Source organism: Lemur catta, chromosome 6 (assembly GCF_020740605.2).
Source record: "Lemur catta isolate mLemCat1 chromosome 6, mLemCat1.pri, whole genome shotgun sequence".
Classification (NCBI taxonomy): Eukaryota; Metazoa; Chordata; class Mammalia; order Primates; family Lemuridae; genus Lemur; species Lemur catta.
Genome location: NC_059133.1, coordinates 14,632,691 through 14,651,803, shown reverse-complemented (window position 1 = coordinate 14,651,803; position 19,113 = coordinate 14,632,691). Strand labels below are relative to the sequence as shown.

Sequence of the window (19,113 nt, the reverse complement as noted above, 5' to 3'; positions counted from 1 at the left end):
AACATATATTGTCAGATGTATTATCAAGTGCTATGAAGAAAAATAGGGTAAAAGGACAAACAGTAATGGGGCAGGAGTGAGGGTGGAGTAGTGTTTTTTCGATGTGAAGGACTGGGAATGCCTCTCTAATAAGTAATATTTGAACAGAATTTGCAAATAAATGAGGAAGGGGCATGTGAAGGTGGTTGGGAGGTAGAGAAGAACATTCTAGCCAGAGGTAGCTGCATATACAAGGACTTGAAGCAGAAACTTGCTTGTGAGGTTTGACAAACACAAGGCAGACATTGTGGCTGGAGAAGAGTAGGTAAGGGGATGGGGCAGAAGGTGAGGCTAAAAAGTAGACAAAGGCAGATCACAGTTTGGATTTCATTCCATGTGTGATGGGAAGTCATTGGCAAGTTTTGAGCAGGGGAGTGACATCTGAATTTTGTTTTTTGTTTGTTTGTTTGTTTTGCTTTTGAGACCGAGTCTTACTCTGTTGCCCAGGCTAGAGTGCCGTGGCATCAGCCTAGCTCACAGCAACCTCACACTCCTGGGCTTAAGCAGTCCTCCTGCCTCAGCCTCCCAAGTAGCTGGGACTATAGGCATGCACCACCATGCCCGGCTAATTTTTTCTATATATATTTTTAGTTGTCCATATAATTTCTTTCTATTTTTTTTTAGTAGAGACGGAATCTTGCTTTTGCTCAGGCTGGTCTCGAACTCCTGAGCTCAAAGGATCCACCCGCTTCGGCCTCCCAGAGTGCTAGGATTACAGGCGTGAGCCACCGTGCCCGGCCCTGATTTTTGTTTTTGAAGAATATTCTGATTCCTGGGTAGAGAATAAATTTTATGAGAGCAAAAAGGGAAGCAGATATACCAATTAGGTGCTATTGCAGTTGCTCAGGCAATACATCATAGTGACTTGTTCCAGATGGTAGTGGTGGAAGTAGTGAGGAGAGATCAGATTCCAGATGTATTCTGAAGGTGGAGTAAAAAGATTTGCAGAAGGTTGGATGAGGAAGAAAAGAGGAGTTGAGGATGATACTAAGGTTTTTGGCCTGAGCAACTGGGTAAATGGTGATGCATTTTGGTGAGATGGGGGAGATTAGGGGAAAGAAGATTGGGAGAGGGTGTGGAATCAGGAGTTCAGTTTTGGATATGTGAACTTTGAGATCTTATTTGCCATTAATGTGGTGATATCAGACATAAATATCTCATTTAAAAATGAGTGACTAGAGTTCAGGGGAATAATGGGAGCTATGGATATACATTTAGAAATCATCACTATATTTATGGCATATAAAGCCATGAAACTGGATAATAGTTAACACTTATACAGTCCTTAGCACATTCTAAGCACTTTACCTGTATTAGGCTAATTTAATCTTTACAACTGTAAGAAGTTACCCTCCATTTTATGGATGAGGAAAGTGAGGCATGGAAAGGTTAAATCGCTTGCCTCCATAACACAACTTATAAGTTATAGAGCTGGGGACTCATGCAGGCTGTCTGGCTCAATGGTCCATGTTCTTGTCCACTATATTACACTGGCTGAGACTACCTAGAGAGTGAGTGTAGATACTGAAAGGGCCTGACCTGGGACACTCTAGCATCTAGAGGGTTAAGATGAGGAGGAAGATCGCTATGAAGGAGTAGCCAGGGTAGTATGAAAGTCAGGAGAAGAGGGTGTCCTATAAGATAAGTGAAGAAAGTGTTTGGAGAAGGAAGGTGTGATTGGATGTGACAAGTGCTGCTAAGTGGTCGAGGAAGATGAAGGCCAAGTCTTGACCATTGGATTTGACTGCATGATGAGTTTTGGTAACCTTGATGAGAGCAGTTTCAGTGGACTCGTTGGCACTAGACTGGAGGGGAGCCAAGGGAAAAGGAGAGTAGAGGAAGTATTAATTCATTGAATCTTCACAATTGCTAGTAACTCTGAGGTGTAGGTACTGTTATCTTCTTCATTTTACAGGTGAGGAAACTGAGATGCTAGATGTTGCATAGCTGGCAAGAGCCTGGATAACTACTCATTGGCAAACCTCTGACACTACCCTCTGGGATTTAATTAATCACAATCTAAGGCTGAGTTAGGTGATATCTGTTAAAATAATCAACACAATAGCCTTATATTAAAAAAAGCAGGGAGGATGGGGAGGGCAAGGGCAATATATGTAACCTAAACTTTTGTACTCCCACAATATGCTGAAATAATAATAATAATAAAAGAAAAGCAAAAACAGGTGCCACTTTTAAAGGGACTTTGGCAGGCTGGAGTGCGTCCAGGGGAGAGCACATGGAAGGCCACATGAGGAACCTTCTATGAAGCTGGGCATGTTCTGCTTGGTATAAAGGAGACTCCGGCGTGGCTAGCACTACCTGCCCTGGTGATAGTGACTCAGAGACTTTGGTTAAGTTCTGTAGGGTAGACTAGGATCCACACAAGAGAAGTAGCAGGCAGCCAGTTTGACTTTCGTAACAAATTGGAGCTGTTTTAACTTTGGAATGGGCCTCTCTAACAGTGATAGTAGTCAGTGCTAATTAACATTTTGTTTGAGCACTGATTACATGCCAAGTCCTTACTATGTGTCAAATACTTTTCATTTGTTAGTTCACTCAAGCCTCACCCAATGCCCTATGACGTTGGTACAGTTATCACCCCCTATTTACAAATGAGGAAACTGAGGTTAAGATACTTACCCTAGGTGACTGCTAGTAAGTGGTAGAGCCTGTGTAACCCAGATAGGTCTCTGCCTTAAAGAATGTGCATTTAGACACTGTGCAATACCACCTCTCTTCAAACAAGATACTAACTATCTGGGGGGGATACTATAGAGGAGTCTCTGGCATCAGCTAGCAGGTATAACCAAATGACTTATAAGGATTGTTCTGCAACAAAAATTCTATAACTTCAAGAGTAATATTGTTTTAGATCCAAAGGAAGAGGGAGGAAGGGAAGTGGAATCCTACTTAGAACCTAAATCTGAAACCTGAACTGTAGCAACTATCCTCAGCAGAATTTTCCTGAGACTTAATGTGGTTGGTTTTGTTTGTGTGCCTGAATATGTACGCATGTGTACAAATGTGCCCATGTCTTGAATCACGATAGCTTGGAATCTTGAGTAAATTCCTTAATGCAGGGTTGAATTATAATTTCATTCATCTCAAATTATTTGCTTCTCTTTTTAAAACCCAGGCTTAGTGACCTGTAATCCATTTACACCTTTCCTATTGACTTAGATATTTTTATAGGTTTAACAGTAGAGTAAATCCAGCTTTGCATATAGGTCATTATTGCCCAGTGAAAGAAATCAAACGCCCTGGAAGTAGTGTGTATGTCACCCATTAATTATATCCCTAAGTCACTCTGCCAAAAGTCAGCCCCTGTGCCCTAATATTAAAATAAGAGCCTCTTAGTATCACACAGAAGGACAAAAATGCATGATTTTTATGTAAAAATTATTGGAAAATTAATACAGAGACATTCTCAGGATTTCTTAGTTGACTCCAGGAAAATATTTCATTTTGCTAAGGAGAGATTTTATATAATTGCCTATTTAAAATATACCCAGGAGAACGTTAGGCAAAAATTGTGTGTGTACTAAGTAAGCGTCAACAGCAGTTAGTGTGTGTACTAAGTAAGCATCAACACGGTAACCACATTAGATCCAACCACTAATCTGTGGAAAGAGTAATAGATTATCCTTGGGTGGAGACCATAAGTAATTTTTAAGGTACACGGAAAAGTCTTTGTTTAGATAATATCTTATATCTGATAACATGTGTTCATGAACTTTATTTCATGTGATTCTTTCAAATATTCTATGAGACATAAATACCTCTTTTCAGAAATATATCAAACTGCATTATGATTGCCTTTGCCTGGCACATAAGGCATTCAGAAAGTATTTATGGAACATTTTAAAGAAGAGCAAACTGTTGCTCACCAGTGACCTACTCAAAGTCAGAGTCACACAGCTAGTAAGTAGTGGAGCTAGGAATAGAAGCCGGGTCTCCCAAATCCAAGTCCAGATTAAACTAAACTACTACTTTTTCTACCTTCTTTGGATTTTTCAGTAACAGAAACTCTAGCTGACTTAGCCAAAAAGGAAGTGAATAATGGAAGGATGAAGGCAGCTCACAGAATTGAAGGAAAAGCTAAACTGTCAAACCAGGAGAGTGTCAGGAATCTGGGCAGGAAAGACCAAGGGCAAGGTAGGCTCCATTGTCACAATAGTTAATGGATGGTTCAAACATGGTCCATCCTTGAACACTCTGGTGACCCCTCAAAGTCCCATGAAAGAGTCTCTGATGGATATATGACTCAGGTAGGCAAACTCCTGGTCAGGAAGGTGGGACCTCATAATTGATATTCACAATTGAAAATAGAATGAGGGAAAATGGTTTCTCAAAGGAAATCAAAGAACAAAAGAAGGGAAAGTGGGGGAAAAAAGGGAAAGTGAAGTGTTGATGGCAAACAAGCAGATATCATAGATAAGGGAACTACAGTTTTCTTTTGTTTTTCGTTTTTTTTTTTTTTTTTTACTTGCTATTACCAGTTTATTACAGAGGCTACAACTGAGAAAGTGCCAAACGGAAGAGAGATGCAGGGCAAGGCTAGGGTGGGGACACGGAGTCTCCCTGCCATCTCTGAGTGTGCCACCCTCCCAGCACCTCCACGTGTCTGCCAACCAGAAAGCTCGGGAACTACATTTTTCTAACTGAAAATTGGGACACTTAAGTAAATACACCTGTAATGCCACTGCTTGTTCTTGTGTTTCTCCTACTAGACTAGGAACTTCTTGAGTGCAGGGACTGTGTTTATTCATTTGTGAATTCTCAGTACTTGGTACAATACCTGGCACCTAGTAGGTGCTCGGTAGTTATTGCCTAATAAATGAGCGAATGGAGAAGCACTACTGATGTCCCCATGAAAAACTGTGGTTACAAGTGCCTCATGGGATCAACCTCGCTTTTGGAGCCACATAGAGCAGTCGACATGCTAGCTCGTGGGAGTGAAATCTGAGCAGATCCCTGACAAGAAAAGCTGATGTTTCACTCTAAGCTCATGCTCCTTTTGCTCTGCCTGGCATACTTAACTTCTGACTACAAATTAGAATCACCTGGGGCGTTTAACAGAGGCCTGAGCCTGGCCTCAGATTGAATAAATCAAAATCTCCAGGAGCTGTGCCCGTGATCATTTTTTTCTTTTAAAGGCTCCCCAGGTGATTCTAAAGTCAGCCAAGATTGAGAACCACTACGCCACACTGTTGCTTTTGTTCAAGATAACTAAATGGGCTTTTAAATGTGTCAGCTGTAAATGATTAAACTTGCAGTATAAATGCTTCTTACTGCCACATTGTAATTATATCCATGATGATTTCCACTCTCTCTGTCTCAGTTGGATGTCTTTTAAATAAAAAACTGCAAGTCTTTTACATCTTTTTAAACAAAACTAGCAAACCAAGAACGACATTTGCCAACTGAGGAGAAACAGAGTTGTGAAATTCTGGGGGTAGTATTGCTTTAGTGTGGCAAACAACCACTCCTAAATTATCCCTGTTCAAGTGCTGGGTCTGAGGAAGAATGTCAGCCTATTCTTTATTTTCTCTCTGGCTCTATTTTTTTTTTTTTTTTAAATCTGCATCTGTGTTCAGGCAGCATTTTCTTAGCAATTGCCACCTTATAAATTCTACCAAATACATAATTTTATAAGAACTGTGGTATAAAAAACAATTTGTTTCTAGCAGGAAACCTTAGAACTGGATCTAAAGTAAATTTTGCCTTAAGGCAGACAGCCCTAGTAGAGAAATGTCACCTCCAATCTTTAAGCCTTCTGGAATAGCCTTCAGTATGTCACATTTCGTTTGGTTCATGACGTAAGAGACATTTTAGTCAAGGTTGGAGGAAATACTTGTGAACAAAAATAAATAAATACTTATTGTTATCTAAGTCAGTGGTTCTCAGCTGCAGGTGATTTTGCCATCCCTCACCCCACCCCCTACCCCCAGACATTTAGCCATGTCTAGAGATGCTTTTGTTTGTCCCACCCTGGCAGGGTAGAGGTGGGGGGCAGGGGGAGGATTTGGAGTGCTACTGGCATCTAGTGGGTAGAGCCCAGGGATACTACTAAATGTTTTATAGTGAACAGGACAGCACCCCACAATAAAGAATTATCCAGCCCAGAATGTCAATAGTGCTGAGGTTGAGACACCTTAAGTAAAGAATTGGAATGAATCCATTTCATCATGGCCCAAAGAATTATCTTCATGCTCCAGGACTATTTGGGCTTCAATTAACAAGGAAGTCTGGTGGCAGCTGAGCACTTGGGGATTGTTTTGTGTTTGGAACCAGTCTATTTCAGCTAGTCATGGTTGATGGTGGGTGCCTTCCCCTTCTTGCCGTCTTTCCCTTGTCTGGAGGGGACTGTCTCCACTTGCAGAGACAGGCATTTGCAGGGGTACCTTTTGTAACAATTCTGTGTAGGTGTGGTTGTTTTTCAACAGAAACTGCTAATATTAAGGGAATCTGCTAATAATAACTATTATGCACCTAATAATAATAACACATACTATAGTAACATTTATGTGATATATCCTTCAAAGTGGAATGAATTCAAGTATAAAACCTCATTTCCTGTAATACATATTTTTAATGCAGAATAATTGAACTGGATAAATAAGCTTGTTTAAAGAGAAAGGACAACCTAACTGGACATTATCACACATTCTTTAAGGTCAAATTAAGTATGAGACTCAAGTTCAGTGATTTCCTCCTTCCTGACTACATCCTTCTCCCACTTCCCTTCTAGAATAGCCTTTGCCAAATACTAGGAATAATGCTGAGTAAACTAGATTTTCAGTTTCTGCATGTTTTCTAGATAACATCTCCTTTAAAGCATTGGCTTTTCTTTAAGGGCATCTGCTGAGATTCCACTCCCTCAAGCTAGCATGCTTGCTAACCAGTCTTTTTTTTTTTTTTTTTAAGCCAGGTTCCCAAAAAAGCCTGTCTTAACAAACCCACTGCTTAGATTACTCACTCTTTTTATTCCGTGGGTGATCACTTCTGGCTGAGGCAACTTTAGTAGTAAGGCAGCTGTTGTGTGTCAGTTGGGACCTCCTGAGACAAGAATTCCCCCTTTGTTTAGAGAGTTAAATGAGCATGTATAACAATAGCCAACACCTATTGGACATTTCCTTTGTGCCAGAAACAGTTCTAAGTGTTTTGTATGTGTTACCACAACTACAGGAAGGTACTGTTTTTATTCCCAATTTATAGATGAGGAAACTGTTAAATAATGTCTAAAGAATCAGTGGTAAAGGCCAGACTTACGTTGAGACTGCATGGCTCAGATTACCAGGTTACCCTGCAAGGGAGAACCTAGCACAAGTTCTTAGTCCTGTGTTGACTGTTTTGATATCGGGTCACACTTAATTGAGATTCACTCATCTGCAGTGCAAATCTGACTCGACAGTCAAGCTGCTTCCTCATTTTGTCTTGCTTTTCTGAGCTCTGTTGCAGAAGAGACTGTTGCTTATCAGTCTCTTTGCACTGCAGGTTATGTTTATGTTCTTGTCAAATCTGTTTCAATGAATAAATGTAAAGTACCTCTCTGCTTGCTTATATTGGGCTCTGTTTGACAGATAATTAATTTTAGAAATGGGCACTGCCAGTGGGGTGCTAGATGTGGTTGGCACCGACTTGGGAGCCATTTGAACACTTTCAGGAATTTTGTGAGCTAGTAAACACAGCCATTACTAAAGTTTAAATTGTATCAATTTACAGTTAAATAAATTATATTAATAACAAAGGTAAAACTCTTGGAAACCATTTGGCAGTTTCTTGTTAAACATACACTTACCATACAACCTAGCAATTGCAATAGGTATTACAGAAATGTTAAAAAAAAAATAGGAAGGACATGTCTGTTGCCTTTGACAAACAGGAGATTGGTGGTGGCCTTAGAAAGGTTTTGGGAAGGATTTATTTTGGGACCCCTCTAGCCTGTATTCCATATCTTGGTAGATGGCACAACCAGCTGTCCAAGGTAGAAATCTGAGAGTCACTCTTTCCTACTTCCCACATTTAAGTGATCACCAAGACCTATGGGTACTCCCTGCAAATATTCTCACTTTTCCCCCCTTTGTTCTTCACTTCCATTGCCCTTGTCCATTCACTCTATTGTCTGAACCACTGCAACAATCTATTCTTCCTCCAACTAATTCAGTCTTCTTTTCCAAGTTATTTTTCTAACATACATATCTAATCATATCAGTTACATGTTGAAAAAATTTATTTAAAGACCCTCTATTCTTCATACTTGGTGTTTGTAACATAGGGTCAATGAATCTGGTAAGACAGAATGAAAATTGTTTGTGGGCATGTGCACATGAGCATGCACATGCTTCTTACTCAGAGGGGACCAGGACCCAAGGATGTTTAGTGAGTAATGCCTTTAGTCTAAATACCCTCTCTGCACAAAACTCAAGGTCGTTTGTGAGCTGACTTCTGTCTGCCCATCCAATGCCATCTGCTACCACCCTCTTTCCCCTAGTTGTTTATGACCAGCAATACAGATTTCTTTGTAGCATCCAGAATGTGCCATGTGCTCTCTTTTCCAGGTCTTTGTATAGGCTATTCTCCTTTCCTGGAATGCCATCCCTTTCCTCTGTTTACCTTTTAACTTCAAATGTCACTTAAAGAGCTCTTCTTCTTAGACTCTTTCCTGGAAAACCTCTCTTCCCTCCACTTCCTTTGTGCCTTCTAGTATTCATTATATTGTTACCATTGTCAGTTTACAGGTCTATCTCCACATCTGGTCTATCAACTCCTTGAGGTGTGTGGCTGTGTCTTTTCATTCATGTCTAGCATCTAACATAGCATCTGTCATGTGGAGTACACAAATGAAGGGATCAGTCAACTGTAGGACAAATATGTGGCCTTTTCACTCTTAGGTGCTCTTGATCAAACTACAGAATGGATAAAAGAATCTGTAAATGAAGAATTACTTTCTCTTTCTGAGACTGCTTTAACTCCTGGGGTGGAAAATAGTTCCAAGCCAACCCTGAGCCCTACATTGGTGCTAAATAACAGTTACTTGAAACTGTTACAGTGGGATTATCAGAAAAAAGAATTACCAGAGGTGAGTGATATTTTTCCTTCCCCCAAGTTTTCCAATATATTATTTCTTAAGTTCTGAGTTTGAATCAGCTAGTTTGTCTGTGTTGCATGTGGTTTAATGACTTCACTAAAATCAGATAAAAATGGGAATTTGGATATGACATTGCTTATTTTACATTTTCATGGTACTGAGCTTCTCTTTCTATTTTTACATTTTAAATAAATATGCTAGACACTCATGACAGATGGAGCACGTCTTCAGGAACTGACAGAAAAGCTGAATCAATTGAAAATTATTGCCTGCCTGTCCCTAATTACCAACAACATGGTGGGTGCTATTACAGAAGGTCTGCCTGAGCTTGCTAACAGGTTAAAAAGGATTTCAGCTGTTCTACTTGAAGGCATGAACAAAGAGTAAGTTCCAAATGTATCTATCTGCTCCTCCTTGTATTAAGGCTCTGCATCTATTTCAGAGAACAAGAATAACCTTGGACATCTGGATGTGATATTCAGGACTGTGCTTTAGAGAAGCTTATCTTACACCTACTTTTTCTAGAATTTCTTTTAATATCTCTGAAGGGTTAGAAGTCCATTCATAGGAGGGGAGAGGTGTTTTCCATGACAAGTGCCAGGATGAGTGTAGTATTTCCACTTATGATGGGTGCGTGCAAGAAATTTTGTTTGACAGCGTTGTGAAAAAAAAGACAAAAACAGAAATCCACCACGCTCGGTATTTTGAGTTGTCCTATCAAAAAGGGCTTTCTAGGTTAAATTGTTCTGAATTCATCATTTTTCTGCAATGAATGTTTACTGGCTTCACTAACTCACCCTATGAAGTCTTTAGAAGTGGTGATAATTCTGTCCTTCAGAGATGTGACACAAATCCACTGAAGGGTTTTGTTTTTGCTAAATGTATCTCCATTGTTATACCTTCATTGAATGCTAGAATCCCATTTTGATTTTTCAGTTAGATCATCCCATTAGGCATACCATCCAACTCAGAAAATTTCTTATCTTGGCCAATGGCCATTTTCATTAGTCCTATGTGAGTCAGCTCCTGCTGGTTCCCCTTTCACGTGTTTTCAGGGGTGTGTCCTCTTTATTCCTATTACTGAAGGGAGATGCTCCTATCCTCCCATCCTCCGACCCATTACTCAGCACATAAATTACTTGATAAAAATCCTAAAATATTAAGAGCCAAAAGGAACTCAAGTGGTTACCGAACCCAAACTTCTCATTTTTAGCTGAAGCTTAAAGAGAGAATAGAGTTTGCCTTGAGCTGCACAGCTAGAAAAGGGCAAACCAAGGCCCTAGCCCTGATCTGACAATCTCAAGGCCTTGCTCTTTCTCCTGATTTTGTTACTCACCCGCCAGGCTCATTTCACATTCCAAGACCCAATATCTATAGTGAAAAATACTTCTCTGATTTTGCAGTTGTTCTTATCTTAGCATTTCCCCACACTAGGTAACCATTGCTTTCCAGAAGCTTTTATTGATTACGTCTTTAGTGAACACCCAGTCCTGCTTAAGGTCAGCAGGCTTTTAGGTCAGATAGACCGGGGTTTAAATCCCAGCTCTACTATTATTATATACACTTGAACAAGTTCCTGAATTGCTCTGAGCCTCACTTCCTCACTTGTAAAAAGGGAATAATAATTGTACCTACCTTGGAGTTGTGAGAACTTAAGAAGATTCATGTGAAGCACTTAGTATAGGTGTCTGGCACATAGTATGTGCTTGATGAATGTTAGCCATTAATAACTATTTACTTGTTAAATCATCTTCTTGATAATTTTATCTGGTTGTTTATCTGGCTGTTTTATTGTTTTAATTTTTCCCCTATGTTAGGAAATGAATACAGTCAATTCTCAATTATCTTCATTATGGATGGTGTAATAGCATTCATAATATAAAACAGCAGATGACATGAAATAATGAGTAGACCCAGATGTCATTTATATTTGGTTTGATGATGCATCTTGAAAGCTAACAAAGTTTTGCCTTCTTTATTGTGAATTGGAAGCCATGGCCTATGCTAAAATTTAATTTTTCCTTTAGCCTAAGAACTCACTGATTAAAAGCAGAAAGAAGCTAGGGTAGTACCTTATAGTGGATAAAAAGTCAAGAGGTAAAAATTTTGCCATAAACAATCTACCTTTGAGTTGTAGAACCCCAAAGGTAGGCCCAGTGTGAATTTATAACAAATTCCATTCAAGGCATAACACCAAGGATTTATTTCTTATTGCTATTAGTGATGATAATAATGATAAACCATTTTTCTTTTTCTTCATCTGATTAAACATTTACTACATGCCTGAGACAGTCTGATAAGAGCTAATTTAAGCATATAGCAAGTTCATTGGTAGAATCAGAATTTGAACCCAGGTCCACATGACATCACAGCTTATGTTCCAACTCACTCCATTGTATCGCCTTGTAGCATTGGGCCCTTCTCTCATCCTTTAATTCCCATTTTGCAGGGTTATCTTAAAGACCCTTTCTGGATAGTGAGATATAATTTTTAGTCATCATTCCCTAATAGTGTAGAGCCAACAAATGCCCTTTCTAATTACCTCCTTTTCCTTATCTATTAAATAACCCACTCTATAATTTCTTTTTATAATATTCTGGATCTATATATTTGGGATTATTCATCAGTTACGTGAAAGTAATAATGGAAAGGAGCTTGTTATCTTTGGTCATGATCAATCAAGAGTTTTAGGTAATATGACCTCTAAATAAATATCTTTGTTGTTTTTGATTGGTGTTATAGATTTACTGATCAAGCATAGATAAATGAATTGATTCTACCTCATTTTCCAAGTACGTTAAAAAAAATGTATGAATGAATCCACTCAGACCAAAGGATTTATTTTAAGAAATAAATTGGTATTTTCTGTCCCTTTCTGATAGCCCTGCATATAAGTGGGGTTGCTGACTTATTTTCAGGGACTGCATTTTTTTCCTCTGTTTTTCTATTTAAACACGACCTACACAATTGAGTGGTTTTAGGCATTTAAAAATTTGCTCTACATATGGGGATTAGTGGTTGGGAGGAGTTACTGTTTTACAAATTCATTCTAATAGAGGTTACTATTATCTGTATAAGAGAAAATTGGTAGACATCTGAAACAAGTTAGTATATTAAAACCCAAAAACCTGATGAACAAAAACTTTCCCTGATGGAATTTCATTTTCTGTTTTGTAGGACCTTTAACTTGAAGGAAGTCCTGAATTCTATTGGTGTTCAGACTTGTATTGAGGTTAACAAGGCCCTGATGGAAAGAGGTTTACCCACTTTAAATTCTGAGATTCAAGCTAATCTTGTAGGTCAATTTTCAAGTATTGAAGAGGAGGACAATCCTATCTGGTCCTTGATTGGTGAGTCGCCATGTTTTATTGGTTTCTGCTTCAATTCCAATTTACTTTAACTTTCTGGTTTTGACTAATGTTAAATGTCAGTCAAATTTTAGTCTTAAGTACTATACTTGCTTTTGGAGAATAAATATTGAAAATGTAAAAAATATTAATATTTTTAAAGGTTTGGGACTGTGCTTTTTCTGTGGTATATGTAGTGGGGTAGGATGTTTCAGGGCCCACTATCTTATCTATGCAGCCAATAGATTTTTGTGAAGAAAATAACACCTTGCTGCCAGTAATGTTAAAATCCTAGATCAATGCAACAATTCAAACCAGATGGCAGTATGTTCACAGAAAGTAGGTATCAGTTCTGCTGTGAGCAAGCCTAAGGGAACTTGGTCAAGCTTAAAGAGACAAAGAGTAAAAAGGCTGTGGAACTGGGATGCATGGTGAGTGGCTCTCTTTGTACCTATTGGCCATGAAAGTGACTATTTCAGTGTCAAGCTGTGTTGGTGAGTTGGGAAAATGGAGAATGTATCAGTGAAGATTTTTTCTATTATCTGTGACAAAGAACCTAAACTTCTAAAGTAGCTTAAGTAAAAAGGGGACTTATTTTCTCATGTATCTCAAAAGACCAGGAGTAGGGCTGGCTGCTGGTACAGCTTAATCAGAGCTCAGACTGTGTCACCAGCACTAGTTTTCCTGCCTTCCTCCAGGCTGACTGCCTTCAAAGACAGACTCTTCTCATGGTAGCAAGATGGCTTCAGTCAGCCTACATCTTTCCATATTTAAGTCAAGCAAAAAACAAGGAATCTACCTCCCTGTTAGCTCAGACAGTGACCCCAGCGTTGAGTCTCAGTTGTTCCAGTTGGCCTGACTTTGGGTCATGTTCCATTCTTGAATCAGTCATGGCAACCAGAGGGGAAGGAACTTAAGCCTGAGATACGTGTTCAATTCCTAGAGCCAAGGTGGAGTCAGCTTTACCTGTAACACCTGATGAGAGTGGGGCAGAGATAGTTACCCCCAAACAAAATCAGAATATTATGGCCATACGAAGGGGGAGTAGCTGGTGTGGCAAAAAGCAATTGTCCACTACAGAGGTTGAGGGATAAAAATTAGGGGAAAAAGAGTATAGAATTAAAATATGCTAACATTCTAGGACTGATCTACAAGTTTTCAAAGTACAACATTGACTGCTCTAAGAATACAAATACATTTTATTATTTATTTGAGGCTCTCAAAAAAAATTTTTTTTTCATCCTTATCCCTGGGGATATGGAATGCTGGCAATCCAGGTTGCACAGGCTACCTGAGTGGCTCAAGGCTTCAACTTGGCCCCTAGAAAAGAACAGTGCTGGCGTAAATACTATGGTGGGCTGCAGGAGAGGCTGCTGCTGACAGGGGACAATTGATAATAGTAACAAACAAAGCATAACTACAGCCACCTATGACTGAGCCCTTATCTTTATAACATCATGTGCTGACGTGCATCTGTCCTCACAACATGTAGTCTCCAGCTGAACAATTAATACTTGGGAGATTGTGTTCCTAGGAGGAGGAGGGGTAGAATGGGGACTGAGACACTGTCTAGCAGTCTCTGCCACACACTGTTAGTTCCCCACTAGTGTGCAGGCCTCATGAGGACAGGGTGCATGTTTGTTCACTGATACCTCCCTGGACAATGCTGAGCCCATACATGACATTTAATAAATATTTGTGAAATGGGTGAATGCATGGAAGACTTGGAGAAGTTAAGTAACTCTCTCAAGGTCACATAACTAGCTGGGGGCAGAGTTGGGATTCTTTCTTAGCCTGTCTGACTCCAGAGCTAATCTTCTTAACTACTCTGATGGCCGTTTTGGTTAGAGCTGGAGCCCGGCTGTTTGTTGGCAGAGTGTACTCTGTGCCCTTGCTTTAGATGAGGGAAGTGCTTGCAGTGTAAGAAGGGAGAGGGAAGCTGAGGGCCAAGAGATGCCTCTTAAAATCCAGTCAAGCAACTTTCATCCATGCAGCTTTCCCCAGTCCAACTTTCCTGTCCTTTTGCAAATTGAAGGCAGTTTTTAACCGGATTCAAAGTACTGTTGCCATAGCAATGCTAGTGACTCACTTGAGTGTCTCTGCTTCGACTCTGGAAGCTAAAGACACACCTTTGGCAGGGACTCCATCTGGCTGCTCCTAACTGGACAAATGCTCCTATCACTTTAGTCTTGGTCTCAAAACTAACTCATCCACAGAGGCAAGAGAACTACTTGTTGGCATAATAACAATTTTGAAATGGTTTCATTCTTTAAACTTCCTTGCATGAGAGTGCTTGGACCACATCTATGATGAATACAGATCTGAGCCCGTGAGAGTCAGGCTATCAGTCTAAAGGGAAATTAGTACTCAGTTAATTCTTAATTTTCTGCCTGTAGAGGAGTTAGACTAAATTAAGCACTTAGATCCCTGGGACACAAGAAGAGTACAGCCAGTGTTAGCCATGGTTTTCCTCCCTATTGAGGGTACCTATAGTCTGCTTTCTTTGGTTTTTAGTTGATGTGCTATGTATTTACCAATGGGATTACAATTCTCAATTCCCACTACAGTTCTTTCTAAAAAGATATTAATAAAGCAGTTTTCTTTCAAATCAATTTTTTTTCAAATATATACAAAAACCAGGTAAAATTATTTATAGATTACCTGCTGTGTAGATTATTTGCATGCCTACAGCCATCTACATTTTTAACAAGTACTTTCAGTTGTACAGGTGATACAGGAATAATTTCTCCTTGTTGAAAATTACAGATAAGGCTTAAGTCATCTTTGCCTGCCTTCTCCAGTCTCCATTTCTCCCTGGCTGTTACTGTTTTCAGTTTGGCATTTGTCTTTATAGAGCTTTTTCATTCCATTCTTACTTAAATTCCATCAGCATGTGCAATGTACCTGTCACATGCTAGGGCAGGAATATAAAGATAAAAAAGACGTAGCCCTTACCCTCAGAGAGTCTACTGTCTAAGAAAAGGGGGGCACATTCTCAACTGGCAATAACATGGCTAGGGAAAGCCACAGAAAGGAGGTAACGTTAGGCTTGGCATTGAAGGATGCCTCTGATTCTGGGCTGAGATGAGATGATGTGAGATGGAAGGGCATTCTAGTAATACGTAGACATTGGACATTGGAAACTTTGAGATCTAGGTTGTATCTAGTTGGAATGTGTGATTTTAGGGAGAAATGACTGGAGATAAGAGTTTCAATAATGTCATAGTTCATATTCAGTGGAGTGTATTCTCCTTAGTAAACCTTTGATTTGTGAGGTTTCTGCTTCCAAAGCCAGCGAAAGCCCTTGGAGCAGCCTGAGTTATAGCAGGTTTGGTTTGTCCAGTACTAGTTGTCCTAATTAAATATGCATTTGCATGCTTTTGTGCAGTAGTCTCAAACTCAGATACATGAAGCAGTAAAGCAGGAAGGGGAGAAGGTGGCAAACTGCAGTGCTAGTTGGGGGAGGAACCAGAAATTTGGATTTCTGTGTGAAATCCCCTGATTTTAAATGGCTTCTGTTTTTACAAAAACACCATATGGGCCAGACTGGCGGTGCCAGTTTACAAACTCAGCTTTCGTGTATGTAACTTACAATCATGGACATTAAGGATTGACTTCTGTAAAAGATGCCCCCCTCCAAGTGCTCTCTACATGTTTTTTATCAGTCAGGTATTGCTGCATAACAAGTACCCCAAAACTCCATAGCTTAAAAAAATAAGCATTTATTATTACTCAGAAGTTTGTGGGGCAACTTGGTAGTTCTTTTGGTCTTGCTGGACTCACTAATGCATTTGTGGTCATCTGTGGCTCAGATTGGTAGCTCTGCTGATCCTGGCTGGACTCTCTGAAGTGCTTGGGATATGGTTGGCTACAGGCCAGTCTAAGATGGCCTCAGATGAAACAGTTGGGTTTCCCTTCACTTGGTCTCTCATCCTCTAGCAAGCCTAGGATTGTTCTCAGGTCAGTGGTAGGTTGAGAGTGGACATAAACCATGCCTCTTGAGGCTTATGCATGGAACTGGCACCCTGGCATTTCCACTGGATTCTGTAATGGCCAGCAAGTCTTAAGGCCAGCCCAGATTCAAGGGATGGGGAAACACACTCTAGCCTTTGATAGGAGGAACTGCAAAGCCACCTTACAAAGGGCATGGATACAGGGAGGGGTAAAGAATTGGGAACACTATTGCAGTCAACCTACTAAAATTGTTCTGTTTTTTTTTTAAATAGGTACTTTAGTAATGCGACAGATAAATATATCTTTTTTTCCCCCTTCAGATAAACGAATTCAACTATACATGAAAAGCCTACTTTGTCTTCCAATCCCTCAAAAATGCATGCCTCCCATGCCAGGAGGCCTTGCTGTCATCCAGCAGGAGCTAGAAGCCCTAGGCTCTCAATATGCAAACATTGTGAATCTCAACAAACAAGTGTATGGACCATTTTATGCAAATATACTTCGAAAGCTGCTCTTCAGGGAGGAAACCATGGGGAAACTAGATGCTTCGCCTCCTACTAACTAAAGTGGAACTGACATTGGATAAGAGATTGGAAATCCAACACTTTGGTACCCAGTCCATTTCCACTGATGGCATTATAGACACGGCACATTCTCAGTACTGGCCGTGGTGCAGTGTTAGCCCAAATGTGTGTAATCTGGTAATATTAGCATTACAGAAGACACACTGCATAGACTAGAACTAGATCCTATTTGTGCATTATTTTCAAGTTTAAAATAGATGTTTGTAATGAACAGAAAGCAATTTGTAATTAATTATATTACCTATATAATACTTGTAAATGTTTTCTTAAGCATTTATATTTAGCTTATTCATGCAAGCTATAAGGAGTTGTTTTTCTTACTTGTCATTATCAAATCTAAGGATTTTTAATTTTGGTACAACTTCTTAAAGGGTTGAAAATTGTGAGAATAACCAAGGGAATTGATGTTCTGAATAAATGATGTGAAGTAAACATAAGTTACATTTTATTAATGTGTAATAGAAACTTACATAGTAAATCTTCAAATTCCACAAATGTACCAAATCACATTTATAATGCCAATTGTCAGTATTTAGATTTTAAATTTATTAAGTACATTTGAATGCTATATACAAATTTTAGATAAAACCTTTGTTTAGTGAAAATAGAAACAAATCCCTTCTAAAATTTTATTCTAGAGGTTGGCTTCTTTTTACAAATTAACCTGCTCTCTGGAGAAACCCAATTTTTGCACAAATCTCTTAGTGAATGTCCTTGCATTTCTCAGGCCACTGATAAGGTTTGTATAAAATTTTAATATTTTTATGTAAGGCAGGACTGGTTTGAATTGGTTTACTTGTAAGAAGGAGAAGGGAAGTTAACAATAAAATAAAATCCCATTCTCCATGAAGTTCACATCTAAGAAAGAAACATTTGAACTTTTATCTTCTTACCTATGTAACTTAACTAACAGATGTCTTTTGTGCTGATTAAATCCTTACCATGTTGTGACCAAGATGGCCTTCTAAGTATCATTATCATTTGCCATTCTTGGCACTAAAGCAAACCTTGGAAGCCTGGGCACTAGTTGTCATTGGGACTTTAGAGAAATCTGCTTATCCTGGAATTACATACTCCTTTTTGGAGTGTTGAGGGAAGCACTACAGTTGAGGTCACTCTGTCTAAAAAGTGCTTTGTATAAAATACATTTTTTATTATTTCTAAGGACTCAATGGAACCTTAGTAATTTATTGAGGAAGAGTAGGTAGGAGTATTCCTTTCTTCCTCAAGCTCCTTTTTCTCACCTCAACCTTCACCATTATAGTGTGACTTCATTATTTTATAAAGTTCTAGGAAATGATAAATTATCTCCAATCTTTGCATTTTGTGGGATCTGCCAAAATTTGAGGAAATTCTGAAGGTCAAGTTTTTTTCCACAATACCCAGTACATAAATCAGCCATTCTCTCCATTTAAGCAGCTATGTGTAAGTGGAATTTTACTGAAGAGCACATGGTCTTAGCCATTTTTTTCTCCTCCTACAATCTCGTTCTGCCCATGTTTTCCTGTGCTTAGAAACCATAAGGTGCTGAAGACTTTCGTTTTCGTTCTCTCTTAAGCTGAAGTAGTTTTCAGCTGTGCTCACTTTGGGCACGAGTTGGGGGGTTTCTGACAGTAGAAAGTTAGTATGTAGTGTGATTTTTTTTGTTTCTGAGGTGAACTGTGTACTTAACAGGCGGCATACTTTTTTATTACCAGATTGGAATCCAGCTGATATTCTTTTATATACTTGATTATACTGCTGTTGCCAATAGGAAAACAATATACAAACATTTTTAAAAACACATTTAAAATGAAGGGCATTCTGCTTTTTTTTTCTTAAGTGGCAAAGTAAATCTCAATGTCTCAAGCCTAAATTTAGGCAGCTACGTTTATTAAGATTTTTTAATCATATCTGTTAGCATGTTTATTTGGTTTTTACTTAAATGTTTACTTCTACTCTTAAGGTTTTCCTAATGTGGTCTTGTTTTGCAACATAAATTTTATTAAACACCATATATACATTTTCATTCTTCTACTGCTAAAACATGTATTATGTGCACTTACTAAATTTTAAAACATTAAAAATTATTTCAAGATAGCCAGTGTCTCTTTTTTAA

At 39.0% G+C, this 19,113-nt stretch overlaps 1 protein-coding gene across 4 annotated transcripts in view; it reads left to right on the top strand.

Moving 5' to 3' along the window:
- The window catches only part of TCP11L2 (t-complex 11 like 2), a 37,643-nt gene extending 18,549 nt beyond the window's left edge, over positions 1 to 19,094 (top strand). For 3 of the 4 annotated variants that reach the window (XM_045553046.1, XM_045553045.1, XM_045553048.1), the window contains 5 exons: positions 4,057 to 4,194; positions 8,934 to 9,121; positions 9,332 to 9,513; positions 12,308 to 12,480; positions 16,752 to 19,094. In XM_045553046.1, coding sequence (XP_045409002.1) covers positions 4,057 to 4,194; positions 8,934 to 9,121; positions 9,332 to 9,513; positions 12,308 to 12,480; positions 16,752 to 16,996 — 926 coding nt within the window. In that variant the 3' untranslated portion in view covers positions 16,997 to 19,094. The remainder of the gene's footprint in view (positions 1 to 4,056; positions 4,195 to 8,933; positions 9,122 to 9,331; positions 9,514 to 12,307; positions 12,481 to 16,751) is intronic. The other variant, XM_045553047.1, reaches the window with a different exon arrangement.
- The last annotated feature ends 19 nt before the right edge of the window (positions 19,095 to 19,113 follow it).